The sequence below is a fragment of the Phacochoerus africanus genome, chromosome 5, assembly GCF_016906955.1.
Source record: "Phacochoerus africanus isolate WHEZ1 chromosome 5, ROS_Pafr_v1, whole genome shotgun sequence".
Classification (NCBI taxonomy): domain Eukaryota; kingdom Metazoa; phylum Chordata; class Mammalia; order Artiodactyla; family Suidae; genus Phacochoerus; species Phacochoerus africanus.
Window position 1 is genome coordinate 33582787 of NC_062548.1, and position 27237 is coordinate 33610023.

At 45.3% G+C, this 27237-nt stretch overlaps 1 protein-coding gene across 3 annotated transcripts in view; it reads left to right on the forward strand.

Moving 5' to 3' along the window:
* The window catches only part of PARN (poly(A)-specific ribonuclease), a 189568-nt gene that overhangs the window by 5021 nt on the left and 157310 nt on the right, over positions 1-27237 (forward strand). For all 3 annotated transcript variants that reach the window (XM_047780458.1, XM_047780459.1, XM_047780457.1), the window contains 9 exons: positions 241-318; positions 5685-5764; positions 6243-6310; positions 6396-6477; positions 14288-14348; positions 21553-21718; positions 22406-22471; positions 24652-24690; positions 26163-26205. In XM_047780458.1, the coding sequence (XP_047636414.1) occupies positions 6249-6310; positions 6396-6477; positions 14288-14348; positions 21553-21718; positions 22406-22471; positions 24652-24690; positions 26163-26205 (519 nt within the window). In that variant the 5' untranslated portion in view covers positions 241-318; positions 5685-5764; positions 6243-6248. The remainder of the gene's footprint in view (positions 1-240; positions 319-5684; positions 5765-6242; positions 6311-6395; positions 6478-14287; positions 14349-21552; positions 21719-22405; positions 22472-24651; positions 24691-26162; positions 26206-27237) is intronic.

The window sequence follows — 27237 nt, forward strand, 5'->3', positions numbered from 1 at the left end:
ATCGCTGACGGTTTTGTTGTCCTCCTTCCCCGGGCACCCCTATCCCCCAGGGCCTTGTCCCTCTCAGACTCGTGCACCCCTCGGGGCTTATTTCCTTCCGGTCTGTGCACCCCTTAAGGACTTGTCCTCCAGCCCAAGGAGCCTTAGGAGCTCCTGGGCCTTCCTTTCCTCTTACTCAAAGTAGCCCGTGGGCAGGAAGCCAGGCCACCGGTTCTGAGCCTCTTCTTGGTTTCTCCGCAGATTTTAAGAGTAACCTCCACAAAGTGTACCAGGCCATAGAGGAGGCGGACTTCTTCGCCATCGATGGGGAGTTTTCAGGTATCCCTTGCTTGCAAGCTTGAGGCTGGCATCTTGCAGTGCAGAGCCAAGCTTCCTTCTGCCCTCCCTGCCCTTGACTTCTGTCTGCTGGCCGCTCCTCCCTCTTTGTAGCCTTGGGCAAGTCGCATGAGTCTCCACGTTTCCTCTTGAACGTTTCTTAAGCATGGAAGACGTGCAGTGGAGTTGGTGATTGGTTTTGTGATTGTTGGAGCTCTAAGGGTGGCAGATAGAGATTATGGTTTTGGTGCAGTTTAGAAACAGTTGGACCTGTGCCTGGGGCAGAGTTTGAGGATTAGGATCAGGCTTTTGTGTGTGTGGGTGGTGAAATACACATAACATAAAATGCATCGTTTTCACCATTTTTAAGTGGTTTTACAGCTCATTGGCATTAAGTGATTCACATTGTTGTGCATTCATCTCTACTTCATCTCCAGAACTTTTTCATCTTCCAGAACTGAAACACTCTACCCATTAAACAATACTTCCCAATTCCTCCCTCCCCTCTGCCTCTGGTAACCACTGTTTCTGTCTCTCTGAATTTGACTGCTCTAGGTGTTTCCTGTAAGTGGAATCATACAATACTTGTCCTTTGTGACTGACTTTAGGGTCAGACTTCGGCAGATGAATTGAGGGTGTTCCTCTAGGCATTAGTGGGAGTGTTCATTGCCTGCCTTGTCACAGGTGTGCATGTGTGTCTAATACTTTACTAACGGTTATAATTGCAGGGGTTTTTTCTTTTTCTTTTTTTTGGATCAAAGACTAATTTTATTTTTTTATTTTAATTTTTTTTGTCTTTTTGCTATTTCTTTGGGGCCGCTCCCACGGCATATGGAGGTTCCCAAGCTAGGGGTCCAATCGGAGCTGTAGCCACCGGCCTATGCCAGAGCCACAGCAACATGGGATCCGAGCTGCGTCTGCAACCTACACCACAGCTCACGGCAACGCCGGAGCCTTGACCCACTGAGCAAGGGCAGGGGTCGAACCCGCAACCTCATGGTTCCTAGTCGGATTCGTTAACCACTGCGCCGCCACGTCGGGAACTCCTCAAAGACTAATTTTAAAATCCTAGCAGTCAGGGAGTTCTCTCAGGGCACAGCAGGTTAGATCCGGCTCTTGTCACTGTAGCGGCTTGGGTCGCTGCTGTGACTCGGATTCCATCCCTGGCCTGGGAACTTATGCATTTTTTTGGCGAGGCCAAAAAATAAAAAAAAATTATTGAAGTCAGGGAGTTTTCTGCTGTGACTCGAATTTCATCCCTGGCCCAGAAACTTATGCATTTTTTGGCAAGGCCAAAAATTTAAAAAATTATTGAAGTAAGGGAGTTCCCTTCATGGCTCAGCAGTGAATGAACCCGACTAGGATCCATGAGGATGAGGGTTTGATCCCGGGCCTTGCTTAGTGGGTTAAGGAGCCCACGTTGCCATGAACTGTGATGTAGGTCACAGACGTGGCTTGGATCCCACATTGCTGTGACTGTGGTGTAGGCCAGCAGCTGTAGCTCTGATTCAACCCCTAGCCTGGGAACTTCCATATGCTGGGGGTGCAGTCCTAAAAAACAAACAAACAAACAAAAATAATAAAAAAGTAAAAATTATTTAAGTCATTACAAACAGTGGGCTTCTTTGGTATAGATACCCACTTTTGCTGTTAGATTTTTACATGTTTAAGAAAGGTCAGCTCTTTTTAAAGAAATCCATGCTGGGGATAATCTGTGGCTTTTTTTTTTTTTTTTTTAGGGTTTATTTATTAGTATTATTATGTATTTATTTTTTTCTGGGGCCGCACCCACAGCATATGGAGGTTCCCAGGCTAGGGGTCTAATAGGAGCTGGAGCTGCCCACCTACACCACAGCCACAGCAACATCAGATCCGAGCTGTGTCTGCGACCTACACTACAGCTCACGGCAACACCGGATCCTTAACCCACTAAGCAAGGCCAGGGATCGAACGCGAAACCTCATGGTTCCTAGTCGGATTCATTAACCACTGAGCCACGATGGGAGCTCCTAATCTTTGGCTTTAAGCATACAGTTTCCCTTTGGAGTCAATTCTCTGAAAAGCTAAGAATTTTCACCATAAATATTTCTTGACCTCGAATATACTTTTGTTGTATGAATGTTACTCCAAACAGTTGAACAAGAGTTAAAATACAATTACTGTACTGTAACAATAATGCACATCAGGATTTGTTGATGTCTGCTATGCATTAAACTTTTGAAAGCAGCAAAGCTTATTCAATCATAGAAATTGTTTTCATAAATCACGATTGTTTTGAAACCTAGGATTTTTTTTTGCTGAATTATAACTGACCTATAATATATTAATTTCAGGTGCACAGCATAGGATTTAATATTTTTTATACATTTGGAAAACCACCACGATAAGTCTAGTTACCATCTGTTACCATAAACTACGTTATTACAGCACTATTTGCTTTATTCCCTATGCTGTGGCTTATTTATTTTATTTTTATTTATTTATTTATTTATTTTTGTCTTTTTTTTTTTTTTTTTTTTTTTTTTTTGTCTTATTGCTATTTCTTTCGGGTCGCTCCTGCGGCATATGGAGGTTCCCAGGCTAGGGGTCCATTCGGAGCTGTAGCCACTGGCCTACGCCAGAGCCACAGCAACGCGGGATCCGAGCTGTGTCTGCAACCTACACCACAGCTCACGGCAATGCCAGATCGTCAACCCACTGAGCAAGGGCAGGGACCGAACCCACAACCTCATGGTTCCTAGTCGGATTCGTTAACCACTGCGCCACGACAGGAACTCCGGCTTATTTATTTTATAATTGAAAGTTTGCACCTCTTAAACCCCTTCACCTCTTTGGCCCTTCCACTCACCCCCTTCCCCTCTGGTAACTATCACTTTACTCTCTGTATCTATAGTCACTTTGTTTTACTTCTTTTGTTTCATTTTTTAGACTTCATCAATAAGAAAGCATAGAGTGTTTGTCTGACTTGTTTTACTTAACATAATGCTGTCTAGGTCCATCTATGTTGTTGCAAATGGCAAGATTTTATTCTTTTTTATGGCTGAGTAATATTTCCTTAGATATATATTGCATCTTCTTTATCTATTCATCTATCCTTGAACATTTAGGTTGCTTCCATTGTGGCTGTTGTAAATAATGCTGCAGTGACATAGGAATGCATATATCTTTTTGAGTTAGATTATTGAAGCCAAAGGAGGTCTTGTCATGGCTCAATGGTAATAAACCCAACTAGTATCCATGAAGACGTGGGTTCCATCCCTGGCCTGCTTAGTGGGTTAAGGATCCAGAGTTGCCGTGAGCTGTGGTGTAAGTTGCAGATGCAGCTTGGATCTCAAGTTGCTGTGGCTGTGGCATAGGCCAGCAGCTACAGCTCTGATTGGATCCCTAACCTGGGAAATTCCATATACTTCAGGTGTGGCCCTAAAAAGCAGAAAAAAAAAAAAGAAAAAGTAATTTTTGTTTTCTTTTGATAAATATCCTGAAGTGGAATTGCTAGATCGTTTGGTAGCTGTGTTTTTAATATTGTGAGGAATCTTTATACCGTTTTCTGTAGTGGCTGCACAAATTGACATTCCTACCAACGATGCACAGTGGTTCTCTTTTCTTCACATCCTTTCCAACACTTGTTATTTCTTGTCTTTTTGATAATAGCTATTCTGACAGGTGTGAGGTGGTATCTCGGGATTGCTTTGGCTGTTCATTTGCGGTCTTTTGTGGTTCCATACACATTTGAGGATTGTTGGTTCTAGTTCTGTGAAAAATGCCATGGGGGAGTTCCCTTTGTGGCTCAATGCTAACAAACCCAACTAGTATCCATGAGAACATGGGTTTGATCCCTGGCCTCGCTCAGTGGGTTGGGGATCTGGCATTGCTGTGAGCTATGGTGTAGATCACAGATGCAGCTCAGATCAGGCCTTGCTGTGGCTGTGGTGTAAGCTGGCAGCTACAGCTCCGATTTGACCCCTAGCCTGGGACCCTTCATATGCCTTGGCCGTGGCCCTGTAAATACAAAAAAAAAAAAAAAAAAGCCGTGGGTATTTTGATAGGGATTGTGTTAAGTCTGTAAATTATTTTGGTTAACGTGGACTTTTTTTTTCTTTTTTTTAATGGCCACAGCATTTGGAAGTTCCCAGGCCAGGGATTGATTCAAGCCACAGCTGTGGCAACACCAGATCCTTTAACCTACCATGCCAGGCCAGGGATCAGATCTGAGCCTCTGCAGTGACCCAAGCTGCTGCAGTTGGATTTTTAATCCACTGTGCCACAGTGGGAACTCCCTATGGACATTTTAATGTATTTATTCTTCCAGTTCATAAGTGTGGTCTTTCTATTTATTTGTGTTGTCTTCAGTTTCTTTCATCAGTGTCTTAGAGTCGGGTCTTTCACCTTCTTGGTTAAATTTATTCCTTGATATTTTATTCTTTTTGATGCAGTTGTAACTGGGAATGTTTTCTTAGTTTCTCTTTCTGATAGTTTGTTACTTAGTGTCTAGAAATACAACAGATTTCTGTATATCAATTTTGTATCCTGCAGCCTTACTAAATTCATTTATTAGCTCTAATAGTTTTTTGGTGAAGTCTCTATAGGGTTTTCTGTATTTGAAATCTGTTTTAGTCATTGAAACTGTACATTCTCAGATGGAAACACTCACATCTCTAAATTTGTTATTATAGAGTTTGGCTTGGTAGCCAGTAAAAGTAATGCTAATTTTGAAAAAGTGAAGGAGCAATTCTAGTTAATTTTAATTCATAAAGATATGAAATTAGAAGTTCCCGTTGTGAGGGGAGTTTCCATTGTGGCACAGCGGAAACGAATCTGACTGGGAGCCATGAGGCTGTGGGTTCGATCTTTGGCATCTATCAGTAGGTTAAGGATCCGGTGTTGCCGTGAGCTGTGGTGTAGGTCATAGGCACGGCTTGGATCTGGTGTTGCTGTGGCTGTGGCATAGGCCTGCAGCTATAGCTCCGATTTGACCCCTAGCCTGGGAAACCTCCACATGCCATGGGTGTAGCCCTAAAAAAGCAAAAAAAAAAAAAAGTTCCCATTGTGGCTCAGTGGGTTACGAACCTGACTAGTATCCATGAAGATTCAGGTTCGATCCCCGGCCTTGCTCAGTGGGTTAAGGATCCAGTGTTGTTGCAGGCTGTGTAGGTTGCAGATGCTGCTCGGATCCTGCATTGCTGTGGCTGTGGTGTAGGCTGGCAGCTGCAGTTCTCACTTGATCCCAAGCATGGGAACTTCCATATGCTGCATGTGTGTCTGTGAAAAGAAAAAAAAGTTATGAAGTCATAGAGCTATTGAATAGTCAACTGACGTTTTTACATTAGTGTTTGTTAACAAGCTAAGAACTTGTATTTCTTAAAATCTAGGAATCAGCGATGGACCTTCAGTCACTGCATTAACAAATGGTTTTGATACTCCAGAAGAAAGGTATCAGAAGCTTAAAAAGGTAAGTGGATATGCTGGAAAAAAAATTTTTTTTCCCCCATGTTGGTCCTTCATATGATGTTGAATTATAGAGAAGTGTAATCATTAAACTTGCTCGTTAACCTCTCAGCCTCAGCTGTGAAGTGATATTTTCATGATACTTAAAACAACAGCAAAAATAATTGTTTGCTGGAAAACACTTTGGGGAAGGTTTTAGTATTTTCAGCATTTGATTTACAGGAAATATGATGAGTTTATGTTAATAATTTGGAAATAGGCTTAATATGATACTCTGGTGGGCGGGTGCTTCATTGGGAAAAGTATGAAGACATGTGTATAAATTAATAATGCTTCTGATAGATAATCTGTAATCTGCTCTAATCATAGTATTCTGCCAAAGTCAAGTTGAGTCATCAGAAAGCCCACCTGATTGAGAATACTATTGCTGACGTAGAATATACAGCACTGTTTTGACAGATATTTTATCTCCCTTTTTCCAGCATTCCATGGACTTTTTGCTGTTTCAGTTTGGCCTTTGCACTTTTAAGTATGACCACACAGATTCAAAGTAGGTTGTTTTAACAAGTGGTGGGAATTCTTTGGTCATGGCATAATGTAACCCCCTAAGTCTCCTTTTATCTTATTTTCCCCAGGTATATAACAAAGTCTTTTAACTTCTATGTTTTCCCGAAACCCTTCAGTAGATCCTCACCAGATGTCAAATTTGTTTGTCAGGTTAGTAGTATAATTGCATTTTTTTTTTTTTCTATTTCAAATTGCTAATGAGCCAGTGTGGCACTGTGGAAGCAGAATTCTCTTGAAAATTTGGTTTCACCACTAACTTGGCACTTTGGGCAAATCATTTCACCTCTCTGACCTTTAGGGTTGTAAATGCATGACACTCTCATCCCCCCTTTTACATATCAGTGAGTTAAGGAATAAGATGTAAGAGACGGGCAGATGGAAATGAGAACGTGAGCTTTATTTTCAGCCATGCTGAATTGGAGGCCATGGTTTGTAATGTGCCCCTTTTGGGGGTTTATAGTGTCTTACCCCCAAACTGAACCTCCAGATCAGGACCTGCAGGCTGCTTCCCACCCCGTTCTCATGACACCCATCTCCAAGGGTAGAGCTTTATTTTCTGAAAGATCAAAGTATGTGTGTAGCTTCTTTGAAAAGAGAGACCTGAAGGGACTGAGCTGTACATGTGCGGTTTCTTTGCCCAAGCTCAGCAGTTGGGAAAGACAGAGTCGAAAAAGACCACGGTTTCCTCAAGGTCAAGGCCAAGGTCAAGGTCAGGATACTGGGAGGCTCCCCCTTAGAACATCCGCTTTAAAGTTGTAGCTGATCTGTGAATTTCTGAATATCAGTTTCCCCTTTCTGCCCTCTTTTTTTTTTGGCCTGTGCCCGCAGCATATGGAAGTTCCCAGGCTAGGGGTTAAATCGGAGGTGCAGCAGCCGGCCTACACCACAGCCCCAGCAACTTGGGATCTGAGTCTGTGACCTACACCATGGCTCACGGCAGTGCCAGGTCCTTCACCCGCTGAGCAAGACCAGGGATCAAACCCCCATCCTCATGGATACTAGTCAGATTCTTAATCTGCTGAGCCACAGTGGGAACTCCCCCTCTCTGCCCTCCTAACAATCTGATACAGTGGATTCGGGGAAAGTGAGTAAGTGGTACAGTGTGTGGACACCCAATGACAGCTGAGTATTCCTCTTTTCTCCCTGTGATCTTGTGCCCAGGCTTCTCTCCAAGCAGTAATACTAGTTCTTTGGAGTCTTCCCATCTTTCTCTTTTCCCTTGTGGAAGTGGTAATGCAGCTGAGAAAGCCTGGAGGGTAGGCTTTGAGTGACTGAGTCATGTCAGCCTCTTTCTATAATAAGGCAGGATAGGAGCAAATGAAATAGAGCGTTAGTTGTATGTCTGGGGCCGAAGAGGAGGTAATTTTGGCCTTGTAACCTGTATTTTTCTTAAATTGCCGAATAAACCATAGTTGATGTTTCCCTACCTTGACGTCATCTAACTTATATACCAGTCACCTTCGTGATTTGTAGATTTTCACTGAGAGAAACAAAATAGGCTCAGTTTGGAAATTGTGTGGCTAGAGTTTTCCAGCTGTTGTTTCCAGTAACTGTCCAAAAGACAGTTATTCAAGTGGGTTGGCCGTGGCTTCAGCCAGAGGTTAATCAAACAAATGCACACGGTGACAACAAGACACCTTAGGGATGACGCTTTGTCCTAAAAGAGCCACACAAACAGTTATTCTAGGAAATGAATTGAAAACAGATCCAGTGACCCCTACCCATTGTATACAGCCATTGTGTGGCTTTACGTGGAACACTTCATGCAGTTCTAGTTGCCAGCCGTTTTTTAGAGAAAAGACAGACATCATCGACTTGAAGACAGGTCGGAGACTGATGTTTAAAATGGACAATGGGATAAAAATGGTGCAGTTTTCTAGTCTGGAAAAGCAAAGAGATTTAGACTCAGTAAGTAAACCTGTTATTTGTATACATAAGGCAAATGATAGTATCCTTTCCTTTTTTTTTCCTTTTGTCCTTCATGTAAGATGGCTTTTGTTTAAAATTCTGTGGAGTTCCTGTTGTGGCTCAGCGGTAATGAACTTAACTAGTATCCATGAGGATGCAGGTTCCATCCCTGGCCTCGCTCATTGGGTTAGGAGCATTGCTGTGAGCTGTGGTGCAGGCCGGCAGCTGCAGCTCCGATTCAACCCCTGGTCTGGGAACTTCCATATGCCTCAGATGCGGCCCTGAAAAGACAAAAAGAAAAAAAATATCTGTGACTGCAGCAGAGTTGCATCTCACAAGGGAGTTAGCACCTGGAGTCAGCGAGTAGGATGAAAATTGTGTCTAGTCAAAAAATTTTGTCTAGGAGTTCCCATCGTGGCTCAGTGGCTAATGAATCTGACTAGGAACCATGAGGTTGTGGGTTCGATCCCTGGCTTTGCTCCGTGGGTTAAGGATCCGGCGTTGCCGTGAGCTGTGGTGTAGATCGCAGACGGGCTTGGATCCCATGTTGCTGTGGCTCTAGCTTAGGCCGGCGGCTACAGCTCCGATTCGACCCCTAGCCTGGGAACCTCCATATGCCGTGGGAGTGATCCTAGAAAAGGCAAACAGACAAAAAAAAAAAAAAATTTGTCTAGTCTTAAAAAAACTCTTATTACTCTTAAAGGAGGGAGGTGCAAAACAATCCGATATGATCTTTGAAAAAAAATAAGCATCTGTACACACAGCAAGATGCTCACACCAGGCAAGATATGGAGGAATGGGCAGACTGAGAACCAGTGCTCCCAGAGCATGTGCCCATCCAGTGGGACGGCAGGCAGTATTGCATAGTGTCTACATGGTTTTCGCCTCCTCTTCTTCATTTTTCTGGCTGAACATCTGTAGTTGAATCCCTAGAAGAAAATACCTACATGGACTTGAAAAATAAAGATATTGCTAAGAAGAAAAGAAAAGGCTGGGAGTTCCCTTGTGGCACAGTGGGTTGAGGATCTAATGTCTTCACTGCAGCACCCAGGTCACTGCTGTGGCGCAGATTCCATCCCTGGTCTGGGAACTTCCACATGCTGTGGATGCAGCCCCCGCCTCCTCCCCAAAGTCAAGACACTGCTACTGTCTCCCGAGTAAAAAATGAGTTTCTTTCTTTTGAGTTTCTTTTTAAAATACTTCTTCTCCATGCCAGTTCCTTCCCCATTTTACTCCCAATTCTTTTTCTGTTGTTGTTGTTGCTTTTTAGGAAGTTCCCAGGCTAGGGGTCAAATCAGAGCTGCAGCTGCTGGCCTGTACCACAGCCACAGCAATGTGGGATGCAGGCTGTGTCTCTGACCTACACTACAGCTCACAGCAATGCCAGATCCCCGACCCCCTGAGTGAGGCTAGGGATTGAACCTACATCCTCATGGATACTAGTCGGATTCATTTTGGCTTTGCCGCAATGGGAACTCCCACCTAATTCTTTTTTTTTTTTTTCTTTTTTGACTGCGCCTGTGGCATGTAGAAGTTCCTGAGCCAGGGATTGAACCCAGGCCATGGGAGCCACCCAAGCCATGGCAGCTGCCCAAGCCACTGCAGTGACAACGCTGGATACTTAACCAACTCCACCACAAGGGGACTCCCCCATTTCACTCCTTTTATGTACATATGTACATATCCTCCTGTGCCTACATATATATATATATACACACACACACATAATTTTAGCTTTTTTCATTAATATACACAGAACCCTAACATTTGTATTTTACGTAACTTACATTTTCCACTCATCGCAATGTCTTCATACTTTGTAGTATGGGTCTGTGTGATTTATTTAATAGGAGTTTGGAAGCTTTCCAATAGTTCCCTATTTATTTATTTATTGTTTGTTTCCCTCTTTTTTTTTTTTTTTTTTTGTCTTATTGCTATTTCTTGGGCTGCTCCCACGTCATATGGGGTTTCCCAGGCTAGGGGTTGAATCGGAGCTGTAGCCACCGGCCTACGCCAGAGCCACAGCAACGCGGGATCCGAGCCGCGTCTGCAACCTACACCACAGCTCACGGCAACGCCGGATCGTTAACCCACTGAGCAAGGGCAGGGACTGAACCCGCAACCTCATGGTTCCTAGTCGGATTCGTTAACCACTGCGCCACAATGGGAACTCCTGGTTTCCTCTTTTAAACAATGCTGTAGTCAGTGTCCATCATTGTGTCTTTGTGTGTATGGAGCTATGTTTTATAGGCTAGATTTCCTAGAAGGGGAATTGCTGATTTACAGGATTCATGCATTCAACATTTTGATAGATGCCTCAAATTGTCCTTTCCAATAGCTGTACTTTATCTCCCGAATCCTGAAAATGGTACATTTAGGAAAAAAACAGTGATTAGTAAACCACAAATAGATTTTGTTGGTTCAAAGGGTTTATTCTTTCTTTCTTTCTATCTTTTTTTTTTTTGCTTTTTAGGGCTGCACCCGCAGCATGTGAAGGTTCCCTGGCTAGGGGTTGAATCGAAGCTGCAGCTGCCAGTCTATTCCGTAGCCATAGCAACACCAGATCTGAGCCGTCATCCACGACCTATATACCACAGTTCACAGCAGCGGTGGATCCTTAACACACTGAGCAGGGCCAGGATTCAAACCTGCGTCCTTGTGGATACTAGTTGGTTTGTTATTTCTGAGCCACAATGGGAACTCCTCCTTTTATTTATTTATTTATTTGTTATTTTTCCTTTTTGGCTGTCCCGAGGCTATGGAGTTCCCTGGTTAGGAATCAGATCTGAGCCCCAGTGGCGACATACACCACAGGATCCTTTAACGCGCTATGCTGGGCTGGGGATTGAACCTGTGTTCTGGCACTGCAGAGATGCCTGCGATCTCATTGCACCACAGTGGGAACTCCAAGATTGCCTTTTTGTATCTCATCATATTTTAAATAGAATTTGTGGAGTTCCCATCGTGGCTCAGTGGTTAACGAATCCGACTAAGAACCATGAGGTTGCGGGTTTGATCCCTGGCCTTGCTCAGTGGGTCAAGGATCCGGTGTTGCCCTGAGCTGTGGTGTGGGTTGCAGATGCGGCTCAGATTCCTCGCTGCTGTGGCTGTGGCATAGGCCAGCAGCTACAGCTCCAATTAGACCCCTAGCCTGTGAACCTCCACATGCCACGGGTGCGGCCCTAGAAATGGCCAAAAAAAAAAAAAGAATTTGTGTTGGCTAATAAAGATACATACAGTACATGAAAGCAGACACAGTACGTAAAAGGTGAATACCTTTTAACATAAGATTTAAAAAAATAAGTAATTGAAAAATTGGAAGAAAAGAAAAATGAGGTTATGATTACTGGCTTATGATCAGGACACGGATTTCATGCCAAAGAAACTTACCTATTTGTTCCTGAGCTTCCTACTGGATACGAAAAGGGGGGAAATAATTCTGTGGCCCATAGGATCAAAACTAACCAGGGCTCAGGAGAAGTTCAGTTTTTCTCAGACTAGAGGCCTTAGAGCATTTCCCCTTCTGTCGTCATGAAGAAATCATTAGGGTAGAAGGCTTTGTCTTCAGCTGCATCTCTAAAGTGAAAGTGTTGATTGGTCATTTTTTTTTTCTTTTTCTTTTTTTTTTTTTGTCTTTTTAGCGCCTAATCTGCAGCATATGGAGGTTACCAGGCTAGGGGTCGAATCGGAGCTGTAGCCACCGGTCTACGCCACAGCCACAGCAATGCGGGATCCGAGCCTCGTCTTCAACCTACACCACAGTTCACGGCAGTGCTGGGTCCTTAACCCCTGGGGCGAGGCCAGGGATCAAACCTACATCCTCATGGATCCTAGTCGGGTTCCTTAACTGCTGAGCCGTGAAGGGAACTCCTCATGAGTTCAGTGGTGCTAGTGCAGCATCCCCCAGTCTAGACGGATGGCATAGTGATTCAGGAGTATGATTCAGGAAAGATAGCTCTGGGACGGGCAGACTCAAATGACTCAAGTGTGCTGCCCATTGGTTTTTTGACTTAAAACAAGAATAAATCTAAGAAGCAGCAGTGATGTTTCCCACTATTTAGTTAACATGAGTAAGAACTTAGTGAAATTTTTGCCATTCTTTTTTTTTTTTTTTTTTGTGGTCTTTTAGGGCCGAACCAGTGGCATATGGAGGTTCCTAGGCTAGGGGTTGAATTGGAGCTATTACATCCGGCCTACAGCAGAACCACAGCAATGCAGGGTCTGAGCTGCATCTGCGACCTACACCACAGCTCACGGCAACGCCAGATCCGTAACCCATTGAGCAAGGTCAGGGATCGAACCTGCGTCTTCATGGATGCTAGTCGGGTTCGTTAACCACTGAGCCACGATGGGAACTCCGAAATTTTTGCCATTCTTATGTAACGTTATTTAATATTTTTATTAACATTTACCTATGTATTTTGACTTCACCTAGGTTTGAGAGATGTGTTTAATAAGTCACATTACTCGGAATTTTTGCCTATTTTGATATTGAATGTAAAGAGCATCTGATTAAGGAGTTCCCATCGTGGCTCAGAGGAAACGAATCTGACTAGTATCCATGAGGATGCAGGTTTCATGCCTGGCCTTGCTCAGTGGGATAAGAATCCGGCGTTGCTGTGCGCTGTGGTATAGGTCACAGAAGCAGCCAGTATCTTCCGTTGCTGTGGCTCTGCTGTAGGCCGGCGGCTGCAGCTCTGATTCGACCACTAGCCTAGGAACCTCCATATGCTGTGGGTATGTCCCTAAAAAGACCAAAAGAGAAGAAACAATTAAGAACATCCAATTAAGATTTTGGGTTTTCAGAATCTAATTTGAGGTGGATCATACTTTGTAACCTGCACACATGGGCTCCCTTAAACTTGAACCTGTGGTAAGATAACATAAATACATTTTTTTTTTTTTTATCTGGCTGCCCCATAGCAAGTGGAGTTCCTGGGCCAGGGGTCAGATCCGAGCCACTGTTGCAGCCTATACCACAGCGGTGGCAACACCAGATTCTTTTAACCCACTGTGCCCAGGCCTGGGGGTTAAACCTGCATCCTGGCACTGCAAAGACACCGCTGATCCCGCTGTGCCGCAGCAGGCACTCCTATAAATACATTTAATTTCTATTTATAGTCTGCTGGTCAGTACAGCCATCAGGAGTTTCCTGTCTATTGGGAGAAGATATGTTTGCCAAGTAAAATTTTCTTAAATGTTGTGAAACGAAGGATTCACATGTATATATTTTTGTATTTTTAGGGCTGCACCCGAGACACATGGAAGTTCCCAGGCTAGGGGTCCATTCAGAGCTGCATTTGCTGACCGACGCTACAGCCACAGCAACATGGGATCAGAGTCGTATCTACTGCCTGCACCACAGCTTACAGCGATGCCGGATCCGTAACCCACTGAGTGAGGCCGGGGACCAAAGCTGTGTCCTCATGGATGCTAGTCAGATTCATTTCTGCCGAGCCACGACGGGAACTCCAGAGATGTTTGTTTTATAATCTATGAAGAAGACCCCTGCCTGGGAACCTCCGTATGCCGTGGGAGCAGCCCTTAGAAAAGAGGAGTTCCCGTCGTGACGCAGTGGTTAATGAATCCGACTAGGAACCATGAGGTTGTGGGTTCGATCCCTGCCCTTGCTCAGTGGGTTAAGGATCCGGTGTTGCCATGAGCTGTGGTGTAGGTTGCAGATGTGGCTCGGATCCCGCATTGCTGTGGCTCTGGCGTAGGCTGGTGGCTTCGGCTCTGATTGGACCCCTAGCCTGGGAACCTCCATATGCCACGGGAGCGGCTCAAAGAAATAGCAAAAAAAAGACAAAAAAAAAAAAGAAAAAGCAAAAAGACAAAAAAAAAAAAAAAGAAGGAGCAGAGCCCAGATGGTTTCAGTGAATGGATGGGTGACTCAGGGCAGTGCAGCAGAGCCGCCTTCTCCTCTGGCCGCCGCCCTGCTGCTCGCTTGCCTGGTTACCTTTGTTTGCTCACCTGAGTTCCTCCTCTGCTTCTCTTCTTCTGCCTGCCCCGCACGTCACCCAAATGTATGTTCTGTTTACTCTTGTTTCAGAGCTCAAGCATTGACTTTCTAGCAAGCCAAGGATTTGATTTTAATAAAGTGTTTCGCAACGGTAAGCTTATATGTGACCTCTCTTTAGAACTCGGAAATCTGGATATGGTGGAGAATGGTCTTTCCGTGCCTGCTGTCTGAGCCAGAGTCTCAGATTTCCAGTCCATCGTGTGGCCCCTTCTGAAAGCCTAGCCCGCCGTGCCCTGCCTAGGAGAGCAGCTACTACTCTCTTTCTTTAGCTCCTGCCTCATTGAGTGGAGCTGCTTCTACTGCTGGTGTGACTTGGTCGCCTGGCAGACCACCTGTGGGGAATGCATACTTGTTTGATTTTTTTCTTTTCTTTTTTTTCTTTTTTAGGGCTGCACCTGCTGCATATGAAGGTTCCCAGGCTAGGGGTCCAATTGGAGGTGCAACTGCTGGCCTACACCACAGCCACAGCAGTGCGGGATCCGAGCCACATCGCCGACCTACGCCACAGCTCACGGCAACGCCAGATCCCTAACCCATTGAGTGAGGCCAGGGATCGAACCCGAAACCTCATTGTTCCTAGTCGGATTTGTTTCCGCTGTGCCACGACGGGAACTACTGTGTTTCTGTTTTCTGTCAGTAAGACAAGTGCTATGATGTAGTACTTTAAAAAGCAGCTGTATTCCCAGAATATGGAGATGCTTTTGGAGGAAAAAAGTCTACATAGACTGCACAATCCTGATGGCCCGCTTGCTAGCATGATGGGCTGGCAGGCGCCCTGGGGAGAGGGGCTCTGTCCCCTTCTGGATCCCCGGTGGCAGAGCGAGGTTCCCCTTCAGAGATGTGACCATTACATATTCAGTGAATGAATACTGGACGGTAGAGGATACCAGAGTGGTTTTCTTTCTTGCTTTCTTTTATTTCCCCCCAAACCTCTGGTTTTTCCAGCAGCATTAAGCACCTGCTACTCCCAGGTCAGCGTCTCCTTTTAACTTAATTGTCTTCATGGATGGTGTGCTTTCCTATGGCCAATGTATTAATGAGGGTGGTAAGGAAGGAGATTTTTCTCAGCGAAAGTACTAGAACATGGACTTCAAATAAACTCTCCCCTCAGTGCAATCTCCTTGTGAGGCCTTTAGAACTCATAGCATGTTTCTTAATTGCTCTAGAGGTGCCGCATCTTTATTTCTATTAATGATTTTGATTTTGGGAAATATTGAAATGGAATCCAAACTGCTTAACCTAGTGGGTGAGCCAGTTGGATGATGACACACTTTGGGTATAAGAATTCATTTCCTGGAGTTCCTGTCGTGGCACAGTGGTTAACGAATCCGACTAGGAACCATGAGGTTGTGGGTTCGGTCCCTGCCCTTGCTCAGTGGGTTAACGATCTGGCGTTGCCGTGAGCTGTGGTGTAGGTTGCAGACGCGGCTCGGATCCCGTGTTGTTGTGGCTCTGGCGTAGGCCGGTGGCTACAGCTCCGATTCGACCCCTAGCCTGGGAACCTCCATATGCCGCGGGAGCGGCCCGAAGAAACAGCAAAAAGACAAAAAAAAAAATTCATTTCCTTTGGCTCAGACACGACTCTGAAAGTCATTTTAAAATATAAGTTCCAAACGTGGTTAAAACATTACAGTGAAATAAGTGCAGAAATCTTTGGGGGAGGGGGTGAGGATGGACTGGGAGTTTGGGGTGAGTAGATGCAAACTATTGTATTTAGGATGAATAAGCAACAAGACCCTACTGTACAGCACAGGGAACTATATCTAGTCTCTTGGGGTAGAACATGGTGGAAGATAAGAAAAGGAAGGCGCACATATGCATGACTGGGTCACTTTGCTGTGCAGCAGAAGTTGGCACAACATTGTAAATGAACTATAATAGAAAAAGAAATTAAGAAAGCAATGTAATGTAAAAAAAATGAAATCTTTTGAAGCAACTGCTTTAACTAGACTCATATGAAAGTGTAATTTCTGGCCTGCTGGTTTTATTTTCACAAGTGGAGAGAAACTGTCAAATTGGAGGCTCCTTCATTCTCATTGTTTTATAGTTGGGCCTTGGAATATTTTAGTCACAAGTGCATCAGCCTTTCTGTCCATCTGTTATGCCTGACACTCTCGTCCCCGTGCTGTTGTTGATACTCTCAGTCTGACCTAGGCCTTCACTCTTTGGCCTTATCAAACCTTTCCCCTCAGGATCTGCAAACCCTGACCCTTTTCTCCTGCCGGTCCTCTCGGAAGTGGCTTTCACTTCCTTGTCTGAAGTGGAGCTGGGTGACTCATCCCGTCACTGGTCCCCCTGCAGCCTTTCAAGCACAGGCAGTTTCTGCTCCGTCTTTCTATCTGCAGCCAGACAGCAGTGGGCATCCTTGTTTTTCTGTGCCACTTTCCGTCTGCCCAAATTCCCTCTTAGGAATAGACATTTCTCCCCAGGACTGTGTCCCCACCTCTGCCAGGCCTCTTTCTGAGGACTTCCTGGGCTTGGGCTTCATCGTCAACCTTGGCTTTGGCTCATTGTCTTTCTCTCCTCTCCTACCTCTCTGCTTCTCCGGGGTGACTTCAGCATCCACAAGAAGGACCAGCAAATGCTCTGGCTTGCCTGTTTCTTGATGAGGTGGCCAGCAGTCTTTGCCTCTGCCTCCCCTTGTTCCTTGCTCCCTTGGTAGCATCTGGGTCTTGTCAGCAGTGAGCTGTGCATACCCCCTGCATTTCTCCGTAAAGCACCACCTCTTGTCCCCCTCCGCTTACTCAGGTGCCTCGTTTCCGCAGCCTCCACTGCCTTTTCACTGTCAGTTACCGTCCATGCCCTTGTCCACCTGGTCCTGCCCTTGCTCCTCTCTGTGGCTCTGGTCTGGCAAAGTTCCAGCCCCAGTTGCATCTAATCATCCACCTTCTCTATTTCTTTTTTCTTTCTTTCTTTTTTTTTTGGCTGCACCTGTGGTATGTGGAAGTTCCCAGTCTAGTGATCAAACTCATGCCACACCAATGACCTAAGCCACTGCAGTGGCAACACCAGGTCCTTAATCTGCTGTACCACAAGGGAACTCCAACCATCTCTATTTCTGAGCATCTCTGAATATTGGTGGAAAACGTGATGCTCCTGAACTAATTTGTCACATTACAGTCATGAGCATTTGAGTAAAGACTCAGATGTGCTCAAAAGCTCTACTTTTTTTTTCTTTTTTTAATACCCCCATTTTTTTTTTTAAGACTGCACCTGCGTCATACGGAGGTTCCTGGGCTAGGGGTTCAATCAGAGCTACAGCAGCCGGCCTACACCACAGCCACAGCAACGCAGTATCCAGGCTGCGTCTGCGACCTACACTATAGCTCACGGCAATGCCGGATCACTGAACGAGGCCAGGGTTTGAACCCGAGTCCTCATGGATGCTAGTCGGGTTTGTTAACTACTGAGCCACGATGGAAATTCTTAAAGTTCTACTTTTCTAAGTTAGAAATTCCCATTCCAGCTTTTTATGATGTGTGCGTGTGTATAAATATGAATTGCTTTTTAGGGCTGCACCTGCAGCATATGGAAGTTCCCAGGCTATGGGTCAAATTGGAGCTGCACCTGCCAGCCACAGCTACATTCAGGGCAGATGGAAGTTCCCAGGCTAGGGGTTGAATCAGAGCTGCACCTGCCAGCCTACACCACGGCCACAGCAATGCCAGATCCGCGTCGTGTCTGAGACCTACACCCCAGCTCATGGCAATGCAGGCTCCTTAACCCACTGAACAAGGCCAGGGATCAAACCCATATTCTCATGGATAGTAGTTGGGTTCATAACCCACTGAGCCATAGCAGGAATTCCATGATGTTTGTATTTTTCCATCTCTGTTCCAAACCTCCCACTTAGGGGATGGCCATGCCTCAATGAAGATAGAGGGATTTCCCTGTTGGCCTAGTGGTTAAGGACATGGCATTGCCACTGTTGTGGCTTGGGTTACTGGCTCTGGTTTGATCCCTGGCCGAGGAACCTCTGCATGCTTTGGGCATGGCCAAAAAAAAAAAAAGAGGAAGAGGGAAGAGCCGTTTTGCGTTCTCACTACCAGACCTGCAGATCTCCCTCGAACCCGGGCCCAGTCTTTTTGCTTCTCTCCTTATAGTAAAGTGGAGCCCCTGCACCTGTCGAAGGCTTGTCTCTTTCTCCTTGTCAGGCATTGGCTCTTCCAGTTTGCCCTTCTCTCTCCTGGGTGTTTCCCCTCTTCTGCTGATCATTCCATCAGCCTTTGTAAACAGGCTTCGAGCACAGAGCCTTTCAATCTAGTCCACAGGCCACCTTTCTTCCTGCCATAGATAGAATTCAGGAGTCTGTGAACTTGGGGAGGGCAGTTTGGAATTCACATCGATATTCTCCCTAACCTTGAACGGAATTTGTTACTTCTGTTAGGAATTGTAGGCAGCAGCCCAGCAGTGTTAGTGGGAATTTGTGAAATAAATTCCAGGTATCCTCAACTGGCATTTATGTCGGGGCAGATTTTTTGAACTTTTTTTTTTTTTTTGGTCTTTTTAGGGCCACACCCGTGGCCTATGGAGGTTCCCAGGTCAGGGGTTGAATTGGAGATGTAGCCACCGGCCTACACCACAGCCACAGCAACACCAGATCTGAGCAAGTCTGCGGCCTACCCCACAGCTCACGGCAATGCTGGATCCTTAACCCATGGATCGAGGCCAGGGATCGAACCCACAACCTCATGGTTCCTAGTCGGATTCGTTAACCACTGCACCACGACAGGAACTTCTATTTTTCTTTTTATAGCCATGCCTGAGGCATATAGAAGTTTCCGGGCTAGGGGTTGAATTGGAGCTGCACCTGCCAGCCCACGCCACAGCCACAGCAGTGCAGGATCCAAGCTGCATCTGTGACCTATGCTTTAGCTTGTGGCAATGCTAGATCCTTAACCCACTGAGTGAGGCCAGGGATTGAACCTGTGTCGTCATGGACACCATGTCAGGTTTTTAACCTGCTGAGCCACAACAGGAACTCCTTGCTTTGCTCTTTTAAGATCCACAACAGTTTCTCCATTTGTCTTTGATTTTAGTACCTAGACAGTTTTGCATAGTGGAGGCTAGTTATTTTATATTATGCACCTTAGTTTGGACTCCTCCTCAGACAAGTCGAAATGCACCCATTCATTTCAGGCAGGACTACTGCAGATGCGGCTGTGCGTGCTGCTTATTGCATCATAGCATGACATTGGTTAGTCATATTACTGATAATATTAACCTTTCTTTTAATTTGTGAAAAATTACGTATACAATTTATCGCCTTACCCTTTTCTAAGTATACAGGCGAGTGGTAGTAAGTCCACTCTTTTTGGTTTGCAGCTGTTGGTGTTGTTAAGGTTGATCACTTTTTCACCAATTAGCTTTAGCATCCACTGATGAGTCTTGGTTCACAGAGTTATTACTGCTGACAAATGGTGATTTTCCAATTTCAGCATTCCTTTTTTTTTTTTTTTTTTTGCTTTTTAGGGCCGCACCCACGGCATATGGTTGTTCTCAGGCTAGGGGTCAAATTGGAGCGCAGCTGCCAGCCTATGCCACAGCCACAGCAGCTTGGGATCCAAGCTGCATCTGTGACTGACACTGTAGCTCACGGCAACACCGGATCCTTAACCCACTGAGCAAGGCTAGGGATCAAACCTTCGTCCTCATGGATACTCGTTGGGTTCATTACCATGGAGCCACGACAGGAACTCCTAATTCCATCATTCTTACTACAAAGTTTGTTGAGTGTCCTATGGCTTAATGCCCCCAACATCCTGATGATGCCTAAATTTCTATCTCAGCACCTTTCTTCTAGCTTTAGGCTTCTATCTGTAACTCTTCATTTCTGTGTCTCTATGTCTCTTTAGACGATTTAACACATCCAGCAGGTAGCCTTTGATTTTTCTCCGCTAGGCCCCAGAGATCTGTTTTCTGCCTAGTTTTTCCCATTTCAGTAAGTGGCCCTACTGTTTTCCCAATTGCTTAAGCTTAATAGTTAGAAGTCTTTTTTTCTTTTTTTTTTTTTGTCTTTTTGTCTTTTCTAGGGCCGCTCCCGCGGCATATGGAGGTTCCCGGGCTAGGGGTTTAATCAGAGCTGTAGTTGCCGGCCTACGCCAGAGCCACAGCAATGCGGGATCCAAGCCATGTCTGAGACCTACGCTACAGCTCACAGGAATGCCAGATCCTTAACCCACTGAGCGAGGCCAGGGGTTGAACCTGAAACCTCATGGTTCCTAGGCAGATTCATTAACCACTGAGCCACAATGGGAACTCCAGAAGTCATTTTTGATTTTGCCCTTCCCTTTCTCTCTTGCCGCCAGTTTGTTGGCAAGTTCCAGCTCTCCTGTCTTGAGAATCATTCTCTCCATCTCTGTAGAGTGAGCCGAGGTCACAAGCTGTGACCCTTTGTCTATTTTATAAATAAAGCTTTATTGGGACACAGTCATGCCCATTCATTTACCCATTGTGTGTGTGACCATTTTCATGTTACAAAGATCAGAGTTGAATAGTTGGAGCAGAGATCCCTGTATGGCCCACAAGCCTAAAACATTTATCATTTGTCCCTTTAAGAAAAAATGAGCTGACCCCTGATCTAAGTGGTTATCTCTTGCCTGGACAACTTCAGTGGCCAGTTCCTTCTCACTCATCTCCCTGCTTTCACTCCCAGGAGTCAAATGATCTTTTAAAAACATGGAGCAGGTAATATGATTAAAACCTTCCAGTGGCATCTCATTGCTCTTGGAATAAAGTAAATTCTTTCCGCGCCCTCAAGGGCCTGGGTAATCTTACCGCATCCTTTCCAACCTGACATTTCACCATTCTCTTGCTCACTATATTCAAGTCGCACCAGCTTCCTTGCTGTTTTTGGAACATTCCAAGCTGTTTCCATCCTCTGGGTGTTTATGCTCATTCCCTGCTTGAAATGTTCTCCCTCCAGCTCCTTCCTGTCTGATTCATTCTTACCCTCTGGGTCTTCCCTCCTGGTGGCCTTCTCTGGTTGTCATATCTAAGGTCATTTCCTTCACTGCAGAGCAGGACACGTCTGCCTTGTTCACGGTGAGCTCATTGGTGCCTGGTCCAGTGCCTGGCACAGCTTCAGTGCCAAACCAAGTTTGTTGAAAGAAGAGTGGATGAGTGAATGAACAGACAAAACATATTTCAAAATGATTTGCTTTTTCCTTTGATTTCTTAAGCGGTAGTTAAACATGGTAGGTCTTTCCTGAGTCTTTCAGACTCTGGTTTGTTAAAAGTTTTTTTATGTTAGACATTTACTTCTGCTAATGCATTCTTTTCAAAACTATGTTCAGGAATTCCATACTTAAACCAGGAAGAAGAAAGACAGTTAAGAGAGCAGTATGATGAGAAGCGGCTACAGTCCAATGGCGCGGGTGCTCTCTCGTACGCGTCTCCTAACACTTCAAAGTGTCCCGTGGCGATTCCGGAGGATCAGAAGAAGTTCATTGACCAAGTGGTGTAAGTTCCTAAACCGAAACCAAACGCGCATCGGGTCCTGTGGATTGGGGCAGGGCTGGCACCTGTATCTCAGGCTTGTGCTCACACACACACACACGGTGTACACAGAGGTGTGATGTTGTGTGTGGCAGGGTTTAACTGTGGAGTGTCTGAGTTTGTGTAACGGCCGTTAATTGTCGGTCAAGTTCTGTGCACTGTGCTTAAACTTCCCATGTGTCCCCAGGCCAGAGACTGTTCTGGCAAGTGGGCGGATCTCCTGCACTGTCTCGTTTCCTGGCAGGCAGAGGAATGATGCAGGCCCAGCCAGTTATTTGCAGCGTGTCCGTGTTTTTTTCTCTTGTGGTAAAGTTTCTGACAAGCAGACATGTCGCTGGAAGAGCGTCTAGGTTTGCTCAGTCGTGTTACGAGCGTCGTTGCTTTATTAAGAAAGTAAGAAAGTCAATCACTTGTATTGATGAATCCTTGAGACGCTGTCACTAGCTCATTAATAACAGCAACGGAAAGAATATGCCCAAATCACGTTTTTTTCTTAAAGCCGTACTGAACTAAAAAATTGTGACACGATTTGGTGAAGTCACATTGTCATATGTTCTTGGAGTCCTGTTGCTTTGTGTGCGATGATTCTCTTGGTTGATAACTTCATGCCTGAGTAATACTGACAGTCGTGTTTTTATTCTCATTCCTCAGAGAAAAAATAGAAGATTTATTACAAAGTGAAGAAAACAGGAACTTGGATCTGGAGCCGTGTACTGGGTTAGTTGCCCGGAATATTTTCACGTGACCTTTTTTTTTTGGAAAGGTAGATGATTTCTGACATGTGCTCCATTTGGTTTTTTAAGAACATATTCAGGAGTTCCCATTGGGGCTCAGGGGTTAACAAACCCGACTGGGATCCATGAGGATGCGGGTTCAATCCCTGGCCTCGCTCAGTGGGCTGAGGATCTGGCGTTGCTGTGAGCTGTGGTGTAGGTCGCAGACGCGGCTCGGATCTGTTGTTGTTGTGGCTGTGGTGTTGGCCAGAAGCTGTAGCTCTGTTTCGACCCCTTTCCTGGGAACCTCCATATGCCTCGGGAGCGGCCCTGGAAAGCCAAAAAAAAAAAAAAAAAGCCAAAAAAAAGAGAACACATGCATATTTCATAAATAGTCTTTTTATTAGAGGTACGTTCCTAAGATTCCAGCACTAAGTTTAGCACTGACACAGTGGGGACCCTGGTGTACAAGACAGTGAAGAATGCTTTGTCTCGTCCTCCATGGGAGAAATTGTGCAACATTGCTTCATTGCTTTAAATTATGCTCAAGAGTGCCTCGAGGCATAATTTAAATTATGCCTCGAGGTGTGCTTAAGACATAAAGGCTTCCAGGAGTTCCCGTCGTGGCGCAGTGGTTAACGAATCCGACTAGGAACCATGAGGTTGCGGGTTCGGTCCCTGCCCTTGCTCAGTGGGTTAATGATCCAGCGTTGCCGTGAGCTGTGGTGTAGGTCGCAGATGCGGCTCAGATCCCACGTTGCTGTGGCTCTGGCGTAGGCCGGAGACTACAGCTCCGATTCGACCCCTAGCCTGGGAACCTCCATGTGCTGCGGGAGCGGTCCAAGAAATAGCAAAAATGACAAAAAAAAAAAAAAAAGATATAAAGGCTTCCAAAGAGCAGAATGCACTGCCAGGCTACTTCTATCACTTCAAAATTTTTTTTATTATTGAGATATAATTTAGGCATGATATTACATAAGTTACAGATGTATAACATAGTGGTTCACAATTTTTAAAGGTTATATTCCGTTTATAATTATTATAAAAGATTGACTATATTCCCTGTGTTGTACAGCATTTCTCTGTAGCTTACTTTTTTGTCTTTTTCTAGGGCCACAACCTCGGCATGTGGAGGTTCCCAGGCTAGGGGGCAAATCAGGGCTGTAGCCTCTGATGTGCGCCACAGCCACTGCAACACGGGATGCGAGCCGCATCTTCGACCTACACCCCAGCTCTCGGCAATGCCGGATCCTTAACCCACTGATTGAGGCCAGGGATCAAACCCGCAACCTCATGGTGCCTCGTCGGATTCGTTGTCCACTGAGCCACGACGGGAACCCCTGTAGCTGACTTATTTTATACGTAATAGTTTGTACCTCTTAATCCCCTCCTTGAATCTTGCCCCTGCCCCCTTCCCTCTTCCCCCGGTAACCACTGGTTTGTTCTCTGTACCCGTGAGTCTCTTTCCTTTTTGTTATATTCTTTAGTTTGTTTTTCAGATCCCACATAGACAAGCGATGCCATACAGTATGGTCTTTCTCTGCCTGACTTACTTCACTTAGCATAGTGTTTTGTTTTTTTTTTTTTTAGGGCTGCACACGCAGCATGTGGAAGGTCCCAGGCTAGGGGTCAAACTGGAGCTGCAGCTGCCGGCCGACACTGCAGCCACAGCCATGTGGGATCCAAGCCGCGTCTGCGGTCTACACCACAGTTCCTGGCAACGCTGAATCCTTAACCCCCTGAGCGAGGCCAGGGACCAAACCCCCATCCTCATGGATCCTAGTCAGGTTCATTACCGCTGAGCCACAACGGGACCTCTGTACATCTATCCTTTTAATCTCTCTCTTAGTAAAAAACATCAGTGTTTCAAGAAGTTGGTAACTCAAACACCCTCCGTTGCTCTTCCTCTGTGACTAGCTCGACCCAAGTGTTTTCGCGCATCTGTCTCCTCAAAACTCTGTTGGTGCAGCCACAGGCATGGATGCCTTGGTTAGACGAGAACTTGGGCCTCTTCTCTCGGGGCCGAGTGCAGTGCTGAAGAGCGTGCGGACGAAGGAGGGGGCCTCACATCCTGGTGTCATTCGCGAGGGGGCGGCGGGGGGGGGGACCTGCAGCCAGGGCTTGATCGGTGTGACCTTTCCCTGCAAGGAGCCAAAATTAATACCCTTTCACTTGTTTTTATAGGTTCCAAAGAAAACTGATTTATCAGACTTTGAGCTGGAAGTAAGTGTTGAGTGTTATGCATGCGAGCTCTGGGAGGGACCTCCGGTTTAAAAACAAAATGTGTTTTTTTTTGCTCCTACTTCATTTTTAACATTCTTCTGTTCTCAGTGATTTGACCATTTCATGTCCTTGGGCGGTGCTTTATTTATTTATTTATTTTCATTATTTCCCCCTAATTTCTCAAGCTGAATATCCACTTAATTTATTTTCTTTGTTGTTGGCTCCTCATAGGTGCCTTTAAAATTTTCTTTTAACGCTCGCTTTGGCCTGTCCATTAACTTCTAGGTGTGTCGTGGTTTTTTGTTTGTCTTTTCATTTTTTAAAGGTTTATTGACGTGTAATTGATTTTCGGTGTTGTGATAGGTGTGTGGTGTTTGCGTTCTTGGAAGAGATACAGTAAGGATTTGGTTTTAAGACCTGGGAAATAATTCAGGTGAATGCCTTTTCTAAAGCAGCATTTAGACCATGGGTAGGTTTCAGGTGGTCCATGAATCCCCTAAAATAATATCCAAAATTTTGAGTGAGCATTTTTTCTGGAAGTGTTTCCATTAGTTTAAGTTTCAAGTGGATCTCAAATCCAAAAATTGGATATCAGAATTGGACAGAGAGATGTTTGCATTTGACTTTGTTTGGGGTTCTTTTTGGTGTGTGTATGTTTCTTTTTAGGGCCGTATCCAAGGCATATGGAGGTTCACAGGCTAGGGATTCGATCAGAGCTACAGCTGCCGGCCTACACCACAGCCACAGCAACGCAGGATCTGAGCCGCATCTGCGACCTACACCACAGCTTATGGCAACGCCAGATCCTTAACCTACTGAGCGAGGCCAGGGATGGAACCCAAGTCCTCATGGATACTAGTCCGGTTCGTTACCTGCTGAGCCATGATGGGAATTCCTGTTTGGGGTTCTTATTCTTTCATTAACATCTGCCAGTGGCATATATACTGGGCCTTGTCTTTGACCATTGTCATTACCAGGCTCCTTTCCTCTCCTGTTATCCTTGCAACACATTCCACCTGGGTTCTAGATTCTTCTCCTTGGCTGATGCCACCAATTGTGCCAGCTTACCACAGAGTTACTCATCTCAGCCCTCCCCTAAGCACACCCATACCATCCAAAAAGACCTTCAGCATGTCACTTAGGAAGTAAGCTTTGTTATATTTACAAGCAAAATTTGATTATGTAGTAAGGAGTTGACTGCATGACATGATGCGTGACATGTCAGAAGATGCCCAAGCCCTAAACAGATGAACTTGTCATCATTCCTGTTACAAGAGCAGAGACAGAGAAGCATTGGGTACCTGCAATATTATGGGCTAGGCATACGCTGAAGTCTTCCTCGTGGTAATATTTATTTCATACTTAATAAAACGTATGTAGTGAAGTTGTAGCTATATAGAGGCTTTTAAAATACTCAGGGTTTCAGCTGTCATTGTCCCATCTAAGATGCTATATTTTCTTTTTTTCTTTAGGTATCCCAAAGGCATTCATGTTGAGACTTTGGAAACTGAAAAGGTAACCCCAGGAATTATCCAGGTCCATCATTAAATGCATCAAACCCATGCAGCAGCACGCAAATGCAAAAATTCAATCGATGGTTGAACGTCAGAGTTTACTCTTTGGCTCTGCTCAGGAGGAGCCAGGTGACGTTGGGCAAGTCATCTCCCCCCTGCACACCTTGCCTTCCTCATTTGCGTGTTAGGCATGAGCATGGCAGTGGTGATCTGTGCCCACCTCACAGCTTTTTAAAATATGGTGATCAGGAGTTCCCGTCATGGCTCGGGGGACAAAAGACAAAAACATAAAAAATAAAAAATAGCGGTCAAATGTGTGGATGGAAGTTAACATGCTTTGTAAACTTGAAAGTGTGCAAATGTATGTTCTTACTCTTGCAGAAGACTGATATGTGTAGTATGCATGTAATTACCACTTTCTGTTACATGGGTCACTAAAGTGGGTTTTTTTTTTTTTTTTTTTTTGCTTTTTAGGACGGCACCTGTGGCATATGGAGGTTCCCAGTCTAGGGGTCTAATCAGAGCTACAGCTGCCGGCCTACACCACAGCCACAGCAACACCTGATCTGAGCCGAGTCTGCAACCTACACCACAGCTCAGGGCAACACCGGATCCTTAACCCACTGAGCGAGGCCAGAGATCGAACCCGAAACCTCATGGTTCCTAGTCAGATTCACCTCTGCTGCGCCACGACGGGAACTCCAGGCCCAGTAAAATTTAATTTTAGAATCCGGTCATAAGCTCGGCCATCGTCATGCTCCCAGGATGCTCTGACAGAGCCATGATCAGTAATGGTGGGCTGAGGGTGGGTTCCTTTTGTAGAACTTCTTCAGAATTTAATTCTTGTTTGTAACTCAGATATCTAGTTAAATAAGAGATTGAGTAAATTAAAGCTTGCTAGAAGATAAATCACAAACTCTGACATTGTAGGTTTTTTTTTTCTTTTTTTCTTTTTAGGGCCGCACCAGCAGCATATGAAGGTTCCCAGGCTAGGGATGGAATTGGAGCTGCCAGCACCAGCCTACACCACAGC